The sequence below is a fragment of the Aulostomus chinensis genome, chromosome 16 (assembly GCF_037954235.1).
Source record: "Aulostomus chinensis isolate RoL2024-O1b breed Wild chromosome 16, RoL_Achi_v1.0, whole genome shotgun sequence".
In the NCBI taxonomy this organism is placed as follows: Eukaryota; Metazoa; Chordata; class Actinopteri; order Syngnathiformes; family Aulostomidae; genus Aulostomus; species Aulostomus chinensis.
The window spans coordinates 15,835,900-15,853,951 of NC_141335.1; the positions used below are offsets into that span (position 1 = coordinate 15,835,900).

The 18,052-nt window shown below is 41.8% G+C and overlaps 1 protein-coding gene across 1 annotated transcript; it reads right to left on the minus strand.

The window, feature by feature from the left end:
* Positions 1–12,336: 12,336 nt before the first annotated feature.
* Positions 12,337–16,267, minus strand: LOC147247680 (calcium homeostasis modulator protein 2-like). Its single transcript, XM_086181164.1, has 3 exons — positions 16,147–16,267; positions 15,283–15,897; positions 12,337–14,234 (listed from the first exon to the last, which is right to left on the minus strand). The coding sequence occupies exons 2-3, from the start codon at positions 15,832–15,834 to the stop codon at positions 13,818–13,820; spliced, it is 969 nt and encodes a 322-aa protein (XP_086037290.1). The 5' UTR covers positions 15,835–15,897; positions 16,147–16,267; the 3' UTR covers positions 12,337–13,817.
* Between the last annotated feature and the right edge of the window lie 1,785 nt (positions 16,268–18,052).

Genomic DNA, 18,052 nt, shown 5'->3' on the forward strand with positions numbered 1-18,052 from the left:
GAATTAAAGTTAGATGTTTGCCGTGGACCCCAGATGGTCTGATGTTCATCAAACGTTTTACATGGCATGTCTGCTGATATAGTACAGACTTATGCATTTAGTGCATATATGTACAGATATATATCTATGTTGCAACCTATACATTTTCAAAAAAATGCCCCTGCCTCTGTGCTTTATCTACATGCATGAAATTCTGTAGACATGTTTTACATAAAAAACACTACAAAAAAACAAAAACAAAATATCCTTGGTGCCATTACCTAAATCCAACTGGAAATCTGCCTTTTTACATTATGTCTCATATTTCTTGCCGTTTTTAGGGGATATACTTTAAAAAACCCTCCCTATGGACTTCATCTGATTATCTTCACATTTAAATTATGTACATGTGACCCCTTGGTGACTTTTAATTAAGAGGTTTTTTAGGCTTTGTCACGCTGTGTGGTCATGACAGGGTGGTGAATGTTGATACTCTGCCATGACACACAAAACTGTTGTAAACTGGCTCCACATGGTCCTATCTTCTTGAATATGTCAGGGCTTGTGAAATGCTGCATATTTTAGAGGTCTGGGACATAGTGGTGCAAAAAAAACCTCCAGTTAAGCCTCCCCACAAATATAAAAATATCTCACTGGAAGTGTGTTTCACCTTCAATCATGAAATATCACAAGGCCACATGTATAAAAAGAGATCAAAAGTGGTGGTGTCATGTCCTCAACCTCCTCAACGAAGACCCCCATTTTCAACATTATGGTCCACCATATTTACAGAAAAAATATATGCTGAGTGAGTCATCTCTGTCTCTACCTGGTGGTTGCAGGAAGAAAGCCTTATGTATCACTTCATTGCTATTTTTGCATTGCCGATCAAACAATTTATCTGTGATACACCAACAATCGAGTAAAATTAACTTATGGTAATAATTTGCACACTGAATGATCTTATTCCAGCTTTACAAAATTTTCATTTAATTAAAGTCAGGGTTGCACATAGTCATTTGCAATTCTGTTTATCTCAGACTTGTTTATTTATCTTTTATTCTTTAAATTGCCCTTTGTTTGATATTAATGCTTTTTAATCTAGGCATTCTTGTGGACAGCAAAGTGAGAATTTCTTTGTACAAGGAATCTTGTTTCATGCTGTTCATATGAAAATGAAACACTTTGACTTTGATATGTGATGTGGCCCATCACATCAGTTATGTGGAGGAAAGTGGCCCGAGTCTGTGCATGACACAAATGTTTCTCGAGTGCACACTCAGTGCTAAATTCATCTTCTTCATCTTTGTCTTCGTTCTCCTCTGCTTATCTGGGTCTGGGTTGCCGGGGCAGCAGCCTGGTGTTTTGATCCGCAAAAAGCAGAGATAACATCTTCCCGCAACCAAACTTGACACCCTCCACCACACGGCTGCACCTACAAATTCTGTCCATAAAAGTTATGCACAGAGATTTCCCACAATGAAATGCAGCAGTGTGATGCACCAATACGGAGCATGGTAACAACTCAGCAGCAGGAAGCAGGAAGTGCCATGTGCAGTCTGAGTAGTATTTCTGAACTGATGCATAATATTGAGATGTACTCAAGACTGTGCCGAATTTTTGAGTATATAGTGTTTAGTATGGCATTTCGGACGCACTGAGGGTCAAATTAACTCGGATTGATTAAACTAATTGTGATCAGCTGTTCTGAAACTGAAAACTTTGAGTTTGACAGCTCAGAGTTAGTCAGTGTAGATTGAGGTTCAACTCAGGGTTTATTAACCTTGCTTACTTAAAATGCATCCCTGGACTGCCTCAATGTATACTGTTAAGTTTGTGTTTGGTTGAAAGGTGTTGGAGGTGCACTGGCTTCATTGATGAAGTAGGACCTTGGCTCATCCTCAGTCCAACTGAATCCAATTGGAGATAACTTGATCAATATCTCCTTACCATCTTGCCTTGTTTGTTACTAACATGAGTAAGAATGGATGTTTTGGCTGCGCACGCATTCAACCTTAATGAATGTGTATGTAGCAGTCTGCCACAAAAATATTACAAGAAAGACTAAATTTATTATGAATAACAATCTGGTTTACGTATTGTCATTAAAATTGTTCTTGCCTCATAGTAAGTAGGTTCCAGCTTCAAGCCCCAGCCCGGGCATGGTATCTTTCTGTGTTGAGTCTCCCTGTGCCTGTGTGGGTTCTCTCAAGGTTGTTCGGCTTCCCCCCACAGTCCAAAGACATGCAAGAGGGGACTAGGCAATTACTCTAAATTGCCCGCATGCATGGCTGTTAGTGTGAATAGTTGTCTGTCCATATGTGTTGGCCCTGTGATGGACTGGAGACCTCTCCAGTGTGTACCCCACCTCTCGCCCGACAGCTGCTGGGAAAGGCTCCAGCCCCCCTGTGACCCTTAACAGGACAACCTGTAGAAAATGGATGGATGGATTATAATTGTTTACTGTTTTGATAGTACTTTGTGTTTTTAAATGTTTCTGACTTGTTTAATTAAAAAAAAATGTTCTAGGATTCCTTTGTGTTCCACCTGAGGGAGCTCTCCAGTGGTACACGTACAACAGTTTGGAACACTGCTTTTGACTGATCGGACTGTTCACATTGTTTGTTGTAAGAGGGTGGCTACTTACTATTTTGGCAACCTCATACAATAAAAGTATAGCTCAATAACTAAAGAAAGTCGATCCCCTCCTTCTCTCGTCTGCTCCACCTCTCAGAAAATGTGTGCTGCTATAAGCCAGAGATTTTGCCAACATGGTTTCAAATAGAGAAGTAACACCTCCAGGTTAGTAACACTCCCTTTTAATCTCTCTCAGAAAGATGAGCTCTTTTCTCTGAATCTGCCTTGCCACCGTCATTTTCACCTCCCCGCAAATGCTCTAGTAAAACAGACATAGCACAGATGAGGGCAAAGCATGGCAGTTACTCTGTTGTTGGCTGCAATAATGAGCATTGAAGACCCAATGGATTCATTGTATTTTTGGAAGGTAGGATGGGAAATAATTAAATGATAACCATTTCATATCTGACTGCTTGATCAATGAGGGTCAGTACAAAACTTGACTTTCTAGAAGACCAAAGGTCATCCAAAATGGTTTGACCCAACTATTGTCCTGTAAGTGTTAAGTTTTGCAATGTTTGTGTAGCTTTACAGATTGAACCTGGTTGTTGGCATGGCACAGAGGTAGAGTGGCCATCTAGCAACCGAAGGGATCACTGGTTCGATCACATCCCCTGGTGACTATGTTGAAGTATCCTTGAGCAAGTTACTGAGCCCCTAAATGCTCCTGATAGCCCTGAGATAAAGTGGCCAATAAATATTTTTATGAACTTTTTTTTTTATTCTGTTACCGGCCTCAAGCCTAGGGGTAATCAGGTTGGTAGCTATCTTGCTACACAGAATTAAATTACTGTGGAACAGTAAGAGGCAAACTTGGTTTCAGCAGTGTGAAACGCCCTCAAGCACCATTTTATTCTGCCTCTTATGGGAGGAGGATGGGCGTGAGTTCGGAGCGTCTCACTGAACCTGGTATCACAGTGCCACTTATGGTCACAAAGTGGAATTACAACAAAATGAACTGAATGGGAGTCTAACTTAGAATGTAACTGAAATGAAAGAAAATAGAGAGAAAGAAGAAAATTTAAAAAAAGGGGTGCATATGTAATACATACTACTAATGAGAGGTTCTTCTTTTTCCCAGTATTTTCTTTTTGACCACACTGCCAGGTAAATTTGATTGTAAAAATATCCAAGACAGTATCATTGTTGCTGTTCCTACAAATGTACTAAACACAGGACAGCATATTTCCATCCGTCCGTCCATCCATCTATTTTCTACCAGTTATCCTGTAAAGAGTTGCGGGGGAGGGGGGGGGGAGCTGGAGCTGCCTTCAGGCAAGAGGACCCATCCAGGATACACCCTGTCCAGTCCACCCTGGCCAGTCCATTGCAGGGCCAACATAATAATAATAATAATAATAAAAACAATAATAATAATAATAAACTTTATTTGTATAGCACTTTTCAAAACATAATTACAAAGTGCTGTACAGTTCAGAATAAAATGACACAGACAAAACAAAATCATAATAAAAGCACACAAAAACCTGATCTGCTTTATCCAGCAAGATAAAACAAACACGGTAAAACCATAAAACCATAAAATACATAGTTAAGACAAAGAACATAGGCCCCGATAAAATAGGGGATAAATAAAACACGGAAAAACCATAAAACCATAGAATACAGAGTTAAGACAAAGAACATAGGCCCCGATAAAATAGGGGATAAATAAAACAATGAAATAAAAGTCATAAAAAGATGGCAGACAACAGATTTACTCTAAAAAGGCCTTCCTGTAAAAATAGGTTTTTAGGCGTAATTTAAGAGTAAACTGTTTCAGCTAACTTAAGATCCTCAGGCAGGGAATTCCACAGCTGCGGGGCTCTGACTGAGAAGGCCCGGTCGCCTTTTGTGACAAGGCGAGCTGTGGGTGTAGCTAGGAGGGTCCTGCCAGAGGAACGTAGGCAGCGACCAGGTTCATATGGTTTGAGCAGATCAGAAATATAGGCAGGTACAAGGCCATGCAAGGCTTTAAAAGTAATAAGTAAAAGTTTAAAATCAATCCTGTACTTCACGGGAAGCCAGTGTAGTTCATAGACAGACAACATTGGCTCTAACTGCCATGCCTGCAGGCAATTTAGAGTACCCGATTAACTTAGTCCCCTCTTGTATGTCTTTGGACTATGGGAGGGAGCTGGAGTACCCGGAGAGAACCCTCACAGGCACAGGGAGAACATGCAGACTCTGCATGGAAAGACCCTGTGCTCGATCCAGGACTCGAACCTTCTTGCTGTGAGGCAACAGTGCTAACCACTGCACCACATTTTGTGAATGTAATATTGTTGTAATGCTTTGAAAAGTATTCTTACCTTATGTCTGTGGAGCAAACATTCTCATAGCCCTTGTTTGTAATAAGGAACAATAAACACTAAAAAATAAACTTTTAAGTTAAAATAATGCCCCTATATGAAATCATCAGTTGAGCGATGTGATACTCTTTTGGAATGACTTTTTAGTATTTGAAAGAGCTAGGGCAGAATGATGGTGTCCCTTCCAGCTTGAGCCCACCAGCTCTACCAAGGTTGGATGCATTGGCTGCAGAGTTTTCACGGGTGGGGACATAAAGCCACTGCTGTTTGCAGGTAAAGTTTTGCAGGCGCATAACATCTGGCCATCTATATTATCTCCAGATTGACCAGATCTTTTCTTACGATCTCCAACCATGGTCTCAGATGTTCTTTTAGTGGGTCATGTCATGAAGTTCAAATCCTAGAGGGTCATATAATTCATACAGCAGTTGATCATATCCCAGGCTGTAGGTTTTCATGAAAAATTAAAATGCAGCCTTGCAAGTATATTTTCATGTGTGTGTCTGTGTTGTATGTGTGTGTTTTGATTTTTGACTCCTCAAAGGGAATAGAAATCATTAGTTCATGTGAATGCATCAACATAACCTCAGAAATGTATGGAAACTCATGGTCATGGAGTTACATTTCATGCCATGTCTACAAGTTGGTTGTATAAATTTTTACTTGAGTCTATGTGGTAGACCAAGTACCAAGTGCCACCAAGTGCATAAATATTTATGAACATGTGATCAAAGGAACTTATATTTCTACTAGTGTTTTTGTCAAAATTCTTTAGTTTTTATCAAAATTAGTAATCCCTGATATGCTCCCAGGATACAGGTTTACTGGTGGTTCAGAGAGTCTCCAAAAGTAAAATGGGAGTCAGAGCCTTCAGTTATCAGGCTCCCCCTGTGGAACAGTCTTGCAGTTTCATTCCAGTTTCAGATGCAGACACCTTCTCTATTTTTAAGAGAAAACTTAACACCTTCCTTTTTGATAAAGCTCATAGTTAGGGCTGGTTTAGGCTAGCCCTTAAATATGCTGCTGTAGGCTGCTGTGGACTTCGACTCCTGGGGAATCTCCCATGATACACTGGGCTTTTCTCAAGGTTTCAAGGTATCTTTATTGTCGTTGAACATTTCTGTACAATGAAATTTAGTTGGACACAGTCTGTGACACAGCAGCATAAATGGATAAATAAGAACAAAAAAAAAGAAAGTTAATAACATAAATAACAGGATAGGAAAAGAATAAAGGATAGTGCAGTGAGTCCAGTGATATTGTAGGCTTGTGAATTGAATGTCCATCATAAGTAAAGTGCAAGATAGGAGGTGCAACAACAGTCCAGTTCAGGCTGTCAACAGAGCTTTCACAGCCCCGGGGAAGAAGCTGTTTCTCAACCTTTCTGTACGTGCCCTCATGACCCTAAGCCTGCGAGCGGGAAGGTGGCCAAAAAGACCATGTCCAGGGCGTTTCCAGTCAGACCTGATTTTTCCAACTGTTTTTGTACACTTTGGCTTACAATTTAATTTAGTTCACCTCCTGCAATGATCTTATGACGTTGGCATTTTGTTTTCATATTTTTAGGATCTGGGATGTTCAGGAAGGGTCAAAGGTCAAAGCAGACCTCTCATTTAAGATGTTCTGTGTCTCCCAATTGCATAAATTTTGCATTGTTGACCTCCTGATCTAGATGCAGGGGTGTGAGAGGGGTGACAATGATTTTTTGGGCAGTCTTGATGATCTGCTGCAGGTCTTTCCTCTCTTCTGAGGTGCAGCTGGAGAACCACACAGTGCATCCATAGCTCAAGACACTCTCTATGGTGCACTGGTAGAAGTTTGTGACGTGTTTCTGTGGTTCTGAGGGTCTGCAGAAAGAAGTGAAATCTGAAAGAGTCTCTGTTGGGCCAGCTCCCTGGTGTTCACTACCCATGTCAAGTCCTTGGAGAGATGAACACCAAGGTAAAACTCTCCACCTGTTCCACCACTTCTCCATTGATCATCAGACTGGTGTGTGATGGGTCCCTGCGTTTCCTGAGGTTGATGATGAGCTTCTTTGTCTTGCTGGTGTTGAGGAGCAGGTCATTGTTGTAACAACAGGATGTGAGGGCCTGGACCTCCTCTCTGTAGGCTGCCTCATTGCTGTTGGTGATCACCCCCTCTATAGCTGTGTCTCCTACAAACTTGGTCGTGGGTGAAGAGTGAGTAGAGGAGGGGGCTAAGAATAAGCCTTGGGGGGTGCTGGTGTTGAATCATCCTCTCTTTCCCCTCTGTCCTCCTTTACTCATTTGAACTTGACTTCTTCTCTGGAGCCTTTGTGCCCCCCCCCCCCCCCTTCTCAGATCCCTGACTGCTGCTGCTGCTGCTAGAGGAGGCTACAGACATGAAGAGGCTCAAGCTGCCACCCTTAGTACCAGTACAAGTACTAGTATTAGTACTAGTATTCATATTAGTATTCTCAATACTATAATAAATTGTGTTTTTATTGCATTTTTAGCATGTAATTGCTCTTATGATGATGAAATTTATTGCTTGAGTAACCTGTAGATATTATTGGTAGCTCGTTGTTATTATTGTTTGCTGTGTGGATCCTGTCTTTCTTTTTGCTTGTCTTTCTCCTTATGGCCTTTTCATGTCCCTGCCTGTCATTCTTTGTCACTCCTCTCTGTCTTTAGCTCTGTCCCTCTTTCCATCTCTATATGTAATTTTCCATTATATGTCTTTGTCGGCTGCACGGTGGTGCAGTGGTTAGCACTGTGGCCTCACAGCAAGAAGGTTCCGGGTTCGAGTCCCGGCTCGGGCACGGGATCTTTCTGTGTGGAGTTTGCATGTTCTCCCTGTGTCTGCGTGGGTTCTCTCCGGGTACTCCGGCTTCCTCCCACAGTCCAAAAACATGCAATTGGGGACTAGGCTGATTGAATACTCTAAATTGACCGCAGGTAAGAATGTGAGTGTGAATGGTTGTTCGTCTCTCTATGTTGGCCCTGCAATGGACTGGTGATCTGTCCAGCGTGTACCCCGCCTCTTGCCCGTTGACGCTGGGATAGGCTCCAGCCCCCCCGCAACCCTTAATGTGTAGGAATAAGCGGAAGAAAATGGATGGATGGATGTCTTTGTCTCTGCCCTCACTTTCCTGCTATACAGCCACCCCCCCCCCCCCCCCAACCAGTCAAAGCAGATGGCCGTTCCATGTAAGCCTGGGTCTGCTCGACATCTTTGCATGTTAAAAGGAAGGTTTTCGTTGCCCCTGTTGCAAGATGTGTTTTCTCATGGAGAATTGTTGGATGTAAATTAATTGAAGGGTGTGGTGCTAATTAATTGAAGGGTGTGGTGCTAGACCAACTCTATGTATAAAGTGTCATGAGGTAATTTTTAGGGCCTGAGCCTGAAGGTACTTCAGGCGAAGACCCTATTATGTTTGCTCGGCAGAGCAACACATTAGCAACACTAAAAACACACACTAAACAGTGTCCCAGCCCCTTCCAACACCCATGAGGCAGCTCGGCCAGACGCCCCGGAGCTGGTTTTCACATACACACCCATTCAAAACCTGGTATTATACTGTTCTTGCTGTCACTGAGCGTGCGCAATATGCGCATTATGCGCATAATGTAATTTCACTAATCAAAAAAACAAACACCACAGAAGTCTATAGCGCCACCTAGGGAGCCACACAACTAAAAGATAATTTTTTATAATTTGGAGCACTATAACTCCTCCCACGAATGTCCCACAAACATGTGACCAACACCGTTGGACTCATCTCATGAAGACACAAAATTCATACACTCTGGCCCCTCACCTATCTACAACACAATGTCCACAAATTGGACAAAACTGCACTGAGCACTTTTTTTACTCCCTGAACAAAATCTATCTCCTCCCAGGGCATTAATGGTATCGCTTCCAAACTTTCACACATTACTCTCCCAATTGTGCTGATTAAACGTTGGTAAAGGTTTTTATGTGAATTGCTCGGTTTTGATTTTACAAGCCGTCAAAGTGGGGGAGACACGTTTCACTCTTAAATGGAAATCTATGGGGAGACCCTGTCCTCTCAGGGTACATACTGTCAAACAAACGCTTCTCACATCAACATTATACATCCTACAGCTTTAAAAAACACACCACTGCATTCCTGACAAAAATCCCTACAAAAATATGGTATTATGTGTCACCTTTTACCAACGTATGCCGATTTATTCAGCTTTTACACAGTAAAATTCTGTTAATCCTCCTCTGCTCTCCACTCTAGCACAGATCAAAGACAGTGCAGTGGGGGAGGGGTTCTTAAAGGGCCAGCTCTCAGCTCTGCTCTCACTCTCTGTATCACACTCAGGCTTCTAACTCCTAAAATAAAAGGCCTACAGATTTGACCAATACACCATTGGATTCGGGCCAGTGTCAAGGACGCAGCCGCAGGCCATGCGGGGGCTCAAGCCCTAACAACGCTGCTTGCAGCTTTAATTAGGGCCTGAGCCCGGAGGTCCTCTGGGGCAAAGACCCTAATATGTTTACTTGGCACACTCGCCACTTCAATTAAAAAGTTAAAGTTAATTTGAGCCCTTAAACATACTCAAAAAGTCACCAAATTTCGTACACACATCAAATGCAGCTACAAATTCGATAATTAAACAAAAAAGCAGTGCTCTACTCAATAGTGCCACCTAGATACACAAAAAACCACGCCACGGCCTGTAGGAATGTCCTACACACATGGGACCAACACCGTTTTATTTGTCTCTTGAAGACGGACAAATCATACACAGACACCCTGACCTAACTCTAACAGGACATCCACAATTTGGACACAAATGTCCAATTTTGAACCCCGAACAAACGCTATCTCCTCCGAGGGCGTTCATGGTATCGCTTCTAAAACTTAATACATGACTCTCCAAACTCCGCTGATCAAAATTTATTAAAAGTTTTTATATAGCGTAAACGGTTTGGATTTTATAAGCCCTCAAAGTGGGGGAGACACTTTTTACACTTTTCACCTTACTATGGAAACTAATGGGGCACCTGTCTGCTCTTATGGTACATACTCTCAAACACTCGCTTCTCACATGTAAACTAAAACTCCCACAGCTTCAAAATACACACCACTGTATTCCTGACCAAAATCCCTAAAAAAATATGGTATTATGTTCCACTTTTGCCCAGCATATGCAGTTATTTAATTTTGACACACAACAAATGTCAAAATCCTCCTCTGCTCTCCACTCTGACACAGACAGCAGAGAGCAGCGGGGGAGGGGCTCTTAAAGGGCCAGCTCTCAGCTCTGCTCTCACTCTCTCTGCATCAGACTCAGGCTTCTATCTCCTTAACTACAAGACCCAGGGATTTGCCAATTACACCGTTGGATTTGCGTGTGTGTTGGTCACCTGGTCACGGCCGTGCACAGGCTCAGGCCCTACCAACGCTGCTTGCAGCTTTATTTAGGGCCTGAGCCAGGCGGTACTTCAGGTGAAGACCCTATGGTGTTTGTAAGCACACTCAAACACTTAAAACTCTCAAAAAATCACACTAAACAAGCTCCAAATCTCACCAAATTTCACAGGCAGGTCACGGAGCGGGAGAGGGGGTGAGGTATAACATTGGTTTCAATGGGGGGGGCAAGAGAAGATCTGTTTCGCAAGAAATTGTTTCTTTCTTTATTAGTAGGGCCTGAGCCTGAAGGTACTTCAGTACTACTATTATTAGGGCCTGAGCCTGAAGGTACTTCAGGCGAAGACTCTATTATGTTTGCTCAACACACTCGCCACTTCAAAAGTTAATTTGACCCCCTAAACATGCTTGAAAACTCACCAAATTTGGTACACACATCGGGTGCGGCGAAAAATTTGATAATTAAAAAAATAAGAAGCGCTCTACTCAATAGCGCCACCTAGGTACACAAAAAACCACACCACGTCCTGTCGGAATGTCCTGCAGACATGGGACCAACACCGTTTTATTCATGTCATCAAGACGGACAAATCATACACTCACACCCCTGACCTAACTCTAACAGGATGTCCACAATTTGGACACGAATGTCTAATTTTGGACAATTTTCCGCCCCAAACAAACGCTATCTCCTCCGAGGGCGTTCATGGTATCGCTTCCAAAACTTAATACAAGACTCTCCAAACTCTGCTGATCAAAAGTTTTTAAAAGTTCTTATATAGCGTAAACAGTTTGGGTTTTATAAGCCCTCACAGTGGGGGAGACACTTTTTACACTTTTCACCTTACAATGGAAACCAATGGGGCACCTGTCTGCTCTCATGGTACATACTCTCAAACACTCACTTCTCACATGTAAACTAAATGTCGCACAGCCTCAAAATACACACCACTGTATTCCTGACAAAAATCCCTACAAAAATATGGTATCATGTTCCACTTTTGCCCAACATATGCAGAGCTATTTGATTCTGACACACTAAAAATGTCACAATCCTCCTCTGCTCTCCACTCTGACACAGACAGCAGAGAGCAGTGTGGGAGGGGTTCTTAAAGGGCCAGCTCTCAGCTCTGCGCTCACTCTCTGATCAGACTCAGGCTTCTAACTCCTAAACTACAAGGCCCAGGGATTTGACCAATACACCGTTGGATTTGGGCTGGCGTCAACGACGCAGTCGCGGGCCGCAACAACGCTGCTTGCAGCTTTAATGTTTGCTCGTTCTTTCTTATAACGTCATTTCGATCCTTAATTTGACCCCCTAAACATGCTCCGAATTTTGCGAATTTTGTCACACACGTCGGCAATGGCGGAAAATTGGAAATTCTGAAAAAAAAAATCTGGAAAAACTCAATAGCGCCACCTAGAGACACAAAAAACACCATAACACACCGTAGGAACGTCCTAGAGACACGGGACTGACACCGTTGACAAAGGTCAAATTTTGGTCGATAACACTCCCCAAACAAAATCTATCTCCTCCTAGACCGTTCACGCGAAGTCTTCCAAAATTGAACACATGACTCAAGACACTTTAAGGATCAAAAGTTGAGAAAGGCTACATCATAACCCACTCGGTTCCCATTTTATAAACCCTCAAAGTTGGGACAGTTTTTTTCACTTATAATGGAAGTCAATGGGGAGCAGATCTCCTCTCAGGTACATAGTCTCAAACAATCACTGATCACATCTAAACTACAACTCCCATAGCTTAGAGAAACACACCGTTGGATTCCTGACACAAATCCCTACAAGACTGTGCTATTTGATTACACTGTCAGCCAGGATCTGGGGAGTTATTAGGCTTTGAAACAGTAAAACTGTCTCAGTCCTCCTCTGCTCTACACTCTGACACAGCTGGTAGAGAGCAGGGGGGGAGGGTTTATTTAAAGGGCTAGCTCTCAGCTCAGCACTCAGACCTAGCATCGCACTGAGGCTTCAATCTCCTCAACTACAAGTCGTACCAATTTCGTTCTCACACCGTTGGATTTGGGCCGGCGCGGGCTCAGGCCCTAACAATGCTGCTTGCAGCTTTAATTTTTTTTTATTTTTCACAAATAAAAATAAACTGACTTGATGACTAACTCCAAAAAGAATTATTTTCAGAAAAAAGTATGGTGGCCATCTAGCAACCTTGGAGGGACTGGCTTGATCCTCTCTTTCCCCGATGACTATGTCAAAGTGTCCTTGATATTGAACCTCTTACTTCTCCTGATGAGTAAGTTGGCAACTGGCACAGAAGCCGTGAGTATTTTTAGGTCCTAAAAGTCACACGAGGTGGTATTGTTTGTTTGTTTATTTATTTGTCTTTATAGTATGGCAGAGATGTGATGGGTGGCAGGACACAGGTGAGGGCCTCATCCCTGCCCTCCATTAGTTTTGTTTAACAATTTTGAGATAACATATCATTACTGCAGTTGTATGTATGGCCTCAAACACCTTTCTTCATTTGGGAGTAACTGAAAAAAGGCATTGGGGCAGTGCAGTGTTAGCCACACGAGACCTCATTTACTTTCTCATCTGGGGGAACAATAGCAAAAGAAAAAGTGATTCCCCCGAAAGACTAATAAAAACAAAAACACGGTAGTGGATGATATTTAATGACACACAATCTGAAAAATCAAGTGAATGCAAAAACCCCAAAATAAAATAAACAGCATGACAGACTATTGTTTCCCTGTATTTTAAATATTTTTTCAATGGAATGAATACAAGACAGCATTCTAATCCATCCATCCATTTTCTTCTGCTTATTCCTGTTAAGGGTCGCGGGTCCTTCAGAGGCCAACAGGCCAACACATAGAGACAAACAACCATTCCCACTCACATTCATACCTACGGCCAATTTAAAGTATCCAGTTAGCCTAGTCCCCAATTGCATGTCTTTGGACGGTACGAAGAAGTTGGAGTACCTGGAGAGAACCCATGCAGGCATGGGGAGAACATGCAAACTCCACACAGAAAGATCCTGTGCCCGAGCCGGGACTTGAATCCAGATCCCTTTTGCTGTGAGGTGACAGCACTAACCACTGTACCACCGTGCCGCCAGCATCCTAATCATTTATTGTAAAACAGTATAACAAATAGTTGATTTTGTGATTAATTCTGAGATGTTGTAAATTTTATGCCTCAAATAATTGTACTTCTTCAAACCAAGCCCAGCAACTCGGTAGCGCTGCGCGTGCTTGTGCCCCACCCCGCGCAGTGCGCCTCGTCTGCTGCGTTCAGTGTGAAACCGCCTTTAGACGTCGTTTTCTTTATTTAATATGGGATTTTGACAGCTCCCTTCTTCTCCTTTATTCAACGGAACTCTGTTCCAGCTGTGAATATTTTACCAGAACTGCGTTCCGGCCCGTTCTCACTTTCACCCATAGTAACTCTGTAACTCTTCAACATTCTGACAAACACTTAATTTGAAATATACTGATGTTCTTAGGGTTGCAGTGACTGGATCACTCACACTAACAGCTGAGCACATCCATCTCTTTCTCCATGGCCTCAACATTATGTTCCAGGTTGTATGTGGCCCATTTATTGAGCCTGCTGTACAGAGGCAGTCCATTTTTCTCCCTGTAGAGGTAGACACCAGTCACTCTGTTCCACTCTGTGCTGTAAATAGGACTGGCACTTTGGTGCTCAGTAAGTTGTTCTTTCTCTTCTTTTTCCAGAGCAACAAAGCCGAAAAAACTCTCAACATTCTTTGCAGCAAGGAGACGGGCATGTACATCAGCTGTGCGTTGGAAGAGTGTCTTTTCACTGGAGCGATACCTGGACCAATAGTCCTCCTGCTGGTAGCCAAGTGGAGAGGAGCAGCGCTTCATACACATCATCAGGAACACCACCAAAGACATGCCAGCCACCAGAAGCCAGCCGATCAGCTAAAACAACAGTCAGCACCTTAATTCTATATTCTTAATTTTGAAAAACTTGACCGCTACAGTTTGATGATGACACAGTGATTGACTCTAGAACTGAACTAAAATTTTTGATGTTTTGTGCTTTAATTGATTGTTTTTAATTTAAAATTAATTGCAATCTTTCTTCAAATTTCCACTGTAAACTACTCACATGATTTTACCTGTTTAAATAATGCAATATCTAACCAAAAATCTGATTAAAAGATGTCCAAACTTGTCCATGTAGTGGTCTAACAAAAATATTACATTAAAGACAAAATGTATAATGAATTACAATTCAGTTTACATATTTTAAATAAAACTATTTACTGTTTTGCTAGTCTTGTTCAATGTTTTTGTCTTAACAAACTGACATTTAATGTAAAAAAAGTGTGATTCCTCCTACGAACTTGATGGAGCTTACATATCACCACAGTTTGAGAATCACTGGTCTAGATGACGAAAAAAAAAAAGGTCCTGCTTTCTGTCGACAATGATGTAACATGGTGGTGAAGTATTGTTACTGTGATTAGTAACTACAATTTAATTACTCTTTTGAAATTAATTATTAATATAATTTAAACTCTTACTGACAAACTAATCAGTTTATACTCAGATTACAGTAGTGGGTTACCGCCCAACACTGGTTTTTACCAAGAAAAATTGTTTTTTCTACAGTAAAGGGATACTTCAAGATTGAATAGGAAAGGACAATAATCTCATTCTCAATTGCTCGTCTGCAGACTCTGGTTTCAATTTATTTCAAAAACACAGTATCATCTATGACTACATACTGATGTCAGCCTCATAGATAGCACCCAGATATGAAAGGCAATTCTCCCATTTATCCTTTGAGTATAAAGCTGTGAATCCATATTGTTAAAGTATTACTTAAATTGATTTTGTTGGGAAATAATATCAAATGTTTTTCTTTTTGTGTGCAGCTATTATAACTGAACTGAACTAAACCAGAGTCTATTGAAAAAAACACACACAAAACATTCAAAGTAAATAAAAAGTATTCCACTACCTGAGACTCATATTTCAGACGCCGGTCAATTTCTCCCCAGAAGACTTGAAGCTCCATTGGAACACTTTCCTGACAAGGGAACTTTGCCATGACCTCTGAACCCTGATCCAAGGGGAAGCCTTTCAGTGTTCCTGGGTCAGTGAACTCACTGAGTGCACATGTGTATGCCTGACCCTGCAGCAGCGAGATCACTGCCCATGTTAATGGTGCAACCACAGCTCGACCGACAATGGTTCCTATTAGTGCAAATGCTGCAGCTCCTGACAACTTACGACACTTTCTGAGGCGACATTCAGACACTAAGTCCCATGTGCTGTTATTCATCATAACTCCTATGAGGAAAAAAGCCAAAGCTGGAACACCAATGGCAGCCAAGCCATAGCGGTAGTTTTTCCCAGAGGAACATGGGCAGTTAAAAGCAAAAACATTGTAGGCTGTCTGGCTGGCCACAGTGCCCAGGGCGATCAAGCCGTTAAAGATCATAACATCTTTACTCTTAAAGAAGAGGGACACAAATTTAAAGTTCTCTGTAACAAGGGCAGCAGCAGCCATGTTGAGATGTTGGGGTAAGGATAATTCTGAAGTGGTGTGAATTTAGTTTCCAGCAACGTCAGGCTAAAGAGAGAGGAAGACAAGAAGAAATTAATAAGAGATCAAAAATAAATGACCTCTTTGTTACAGCACACAGAACTAGACTGTCTTTCTAAAAACATAATTAATTATAGTTGTTTTAAATAAATTATGAAGTAAATCGCAAAAGAAGATGAAGACAGTTAAAGGACAACAAGTAGTTTAAAAAACAAAAAAGAAACCCTTGCCTTGCAAGGAAAGCGGTCACAGTGGAATGTAGTCATGCAAACTTACTTTTGCTGTGTCCTGAGGCATAATATGTAACTCAGTCTTTATAGTTATACATCAAGTGGAACATGAGCTGAGGAAAAATTGAAAAGTATGTCCAAACACAAAAAAATCCTCTGTATGCATGCGAAACTGAAAAGCGAGTTCCTCATTTTTGTGTGCAACTCTTTGTCTGTGAAAGCAGACTGGGCACCAGTGATGACTCACAGTAAGGGACCGCCCTCTAGCTTCACCCGCGATGGAAAAAGGTCTTCAAGTGAACACATGTGTTGGTCATTATCTCTGAGATACATGGTGACAAAAGAGAGAAGCCTAATGACCAACAGCTTGTTCAAACGAAAAAAAGGCATGGCAATGGATGTTAAATAATGCATTGACATTACTGACGTGACAATAAATTATACATTGACATTCCTGCCAGTTAATAGGAAGGTTTTCATCGGCGCTGTCACAGGATGTGCTTGTGTGGTGGATATAAATTTTGTTTTGGGTCTACCGGGTCTCACCAGGAGGAGGTGCATTGCAGACGGCTCATTCATTACAGTTTGAATTAGAAGCAAGCAACAGTGTATCCTGTTTTGATTCATTCTGTATCTCCTTTCAGGGGTGTAACATTTTGGAGGCACCGCTGGGATGAGTGCGACGTAGGCTAGCTTTTATCCAGAGTAACCCCGTTGTCATTCAGCCCCTCAAATTATCCAGTCCGGCTATAACAGGTGGTGGAGTATCGGCAGTGAACTGCGAGCACCCTGAGGACAGCCTGCCAGGGATCTGAGGTACATGAAAGTTGCCAGGAGAGCTGATGCCGCCAACTCAGAGCCAACGCTATCACAGCCTACTGCAACACAGAGTCACCGTGTGGAATATGGACTCCCGTGAGCTAGAGAAACTACAGCTGAAGATAATCCAAGCATTATGCACGCTGTCCAGGGAGCGCCTTGTGGAAATCTATGACTTTTTGGACATTGCCGGCCCAGAGCTTGAACACGTAAGTGGCAAAAACAAAACATCACTCATTTCACTGATAAGCAGCCGACAGGAAAAAGAGGAGCTAGCACAATTACAGGACCAAGGTATGGCTGCTTTGCTTATGTTGATGGATAAGATAAGTCTGTGCCAGACTGCCATTGAGGCACCTGCATCAGAATATCTCCTGAACATATTAAAACATCCCAAGGCTGAACACTGGACAGTTCATAAAGGTCACTGTGCACAAACATCATGTGAGTCACCCCAAGCCAAAACAAAACAAAAGACAGGGGTGAAAGTGGCTCCACTGGTCAGGAATAATTTCTTTTTCTTTTTTTTTTACTTAATTTTTATTGAATTTTTCATTCACCTTCCAACAAACACATCAACAATTACAGTGTCAGGGCACATCATTTGTACATATACATAGTTAGTTCTCATCTTTATATCAATGTTCTTTTTGTCCAGTGGTAATGGTGGTGTCCTCTTCTTTTGTTCTATAATCTGTCCATTTTTCCCATTTATCCTCAAATTGTGTCTCTTGTAATCTCAGTTTATGTGTAATTTTCTCCATTACAAATAGTTCTTCCACAATGCACACCCACTGCTCCTCGGTAGGTGGTTCCATTTTATACCTCATTCTTGTGATTGTTTTTTTACTTGCTGATAGCAGCACTTTAATAAGATACTCATCCTCTTTTTGTATTATGTCTTGTCCTAGATTCCCTAAGTAAAGAATCTTACATGTTTTTGGTATATCATATCCTATTATTTTTTTGCAAACTCCACCATATTTTGTCCCAATATCCTTTTATCTTCTGGCACAACCAGAATATATGTGTATGGTCTGCATCCATATGTCCACACGCTCTCCAGCATGGTTGTGAGATAGACACAATTTCTTTCCTAATTTTTGGAGTTATAAAGAATCTGACTAAATTTT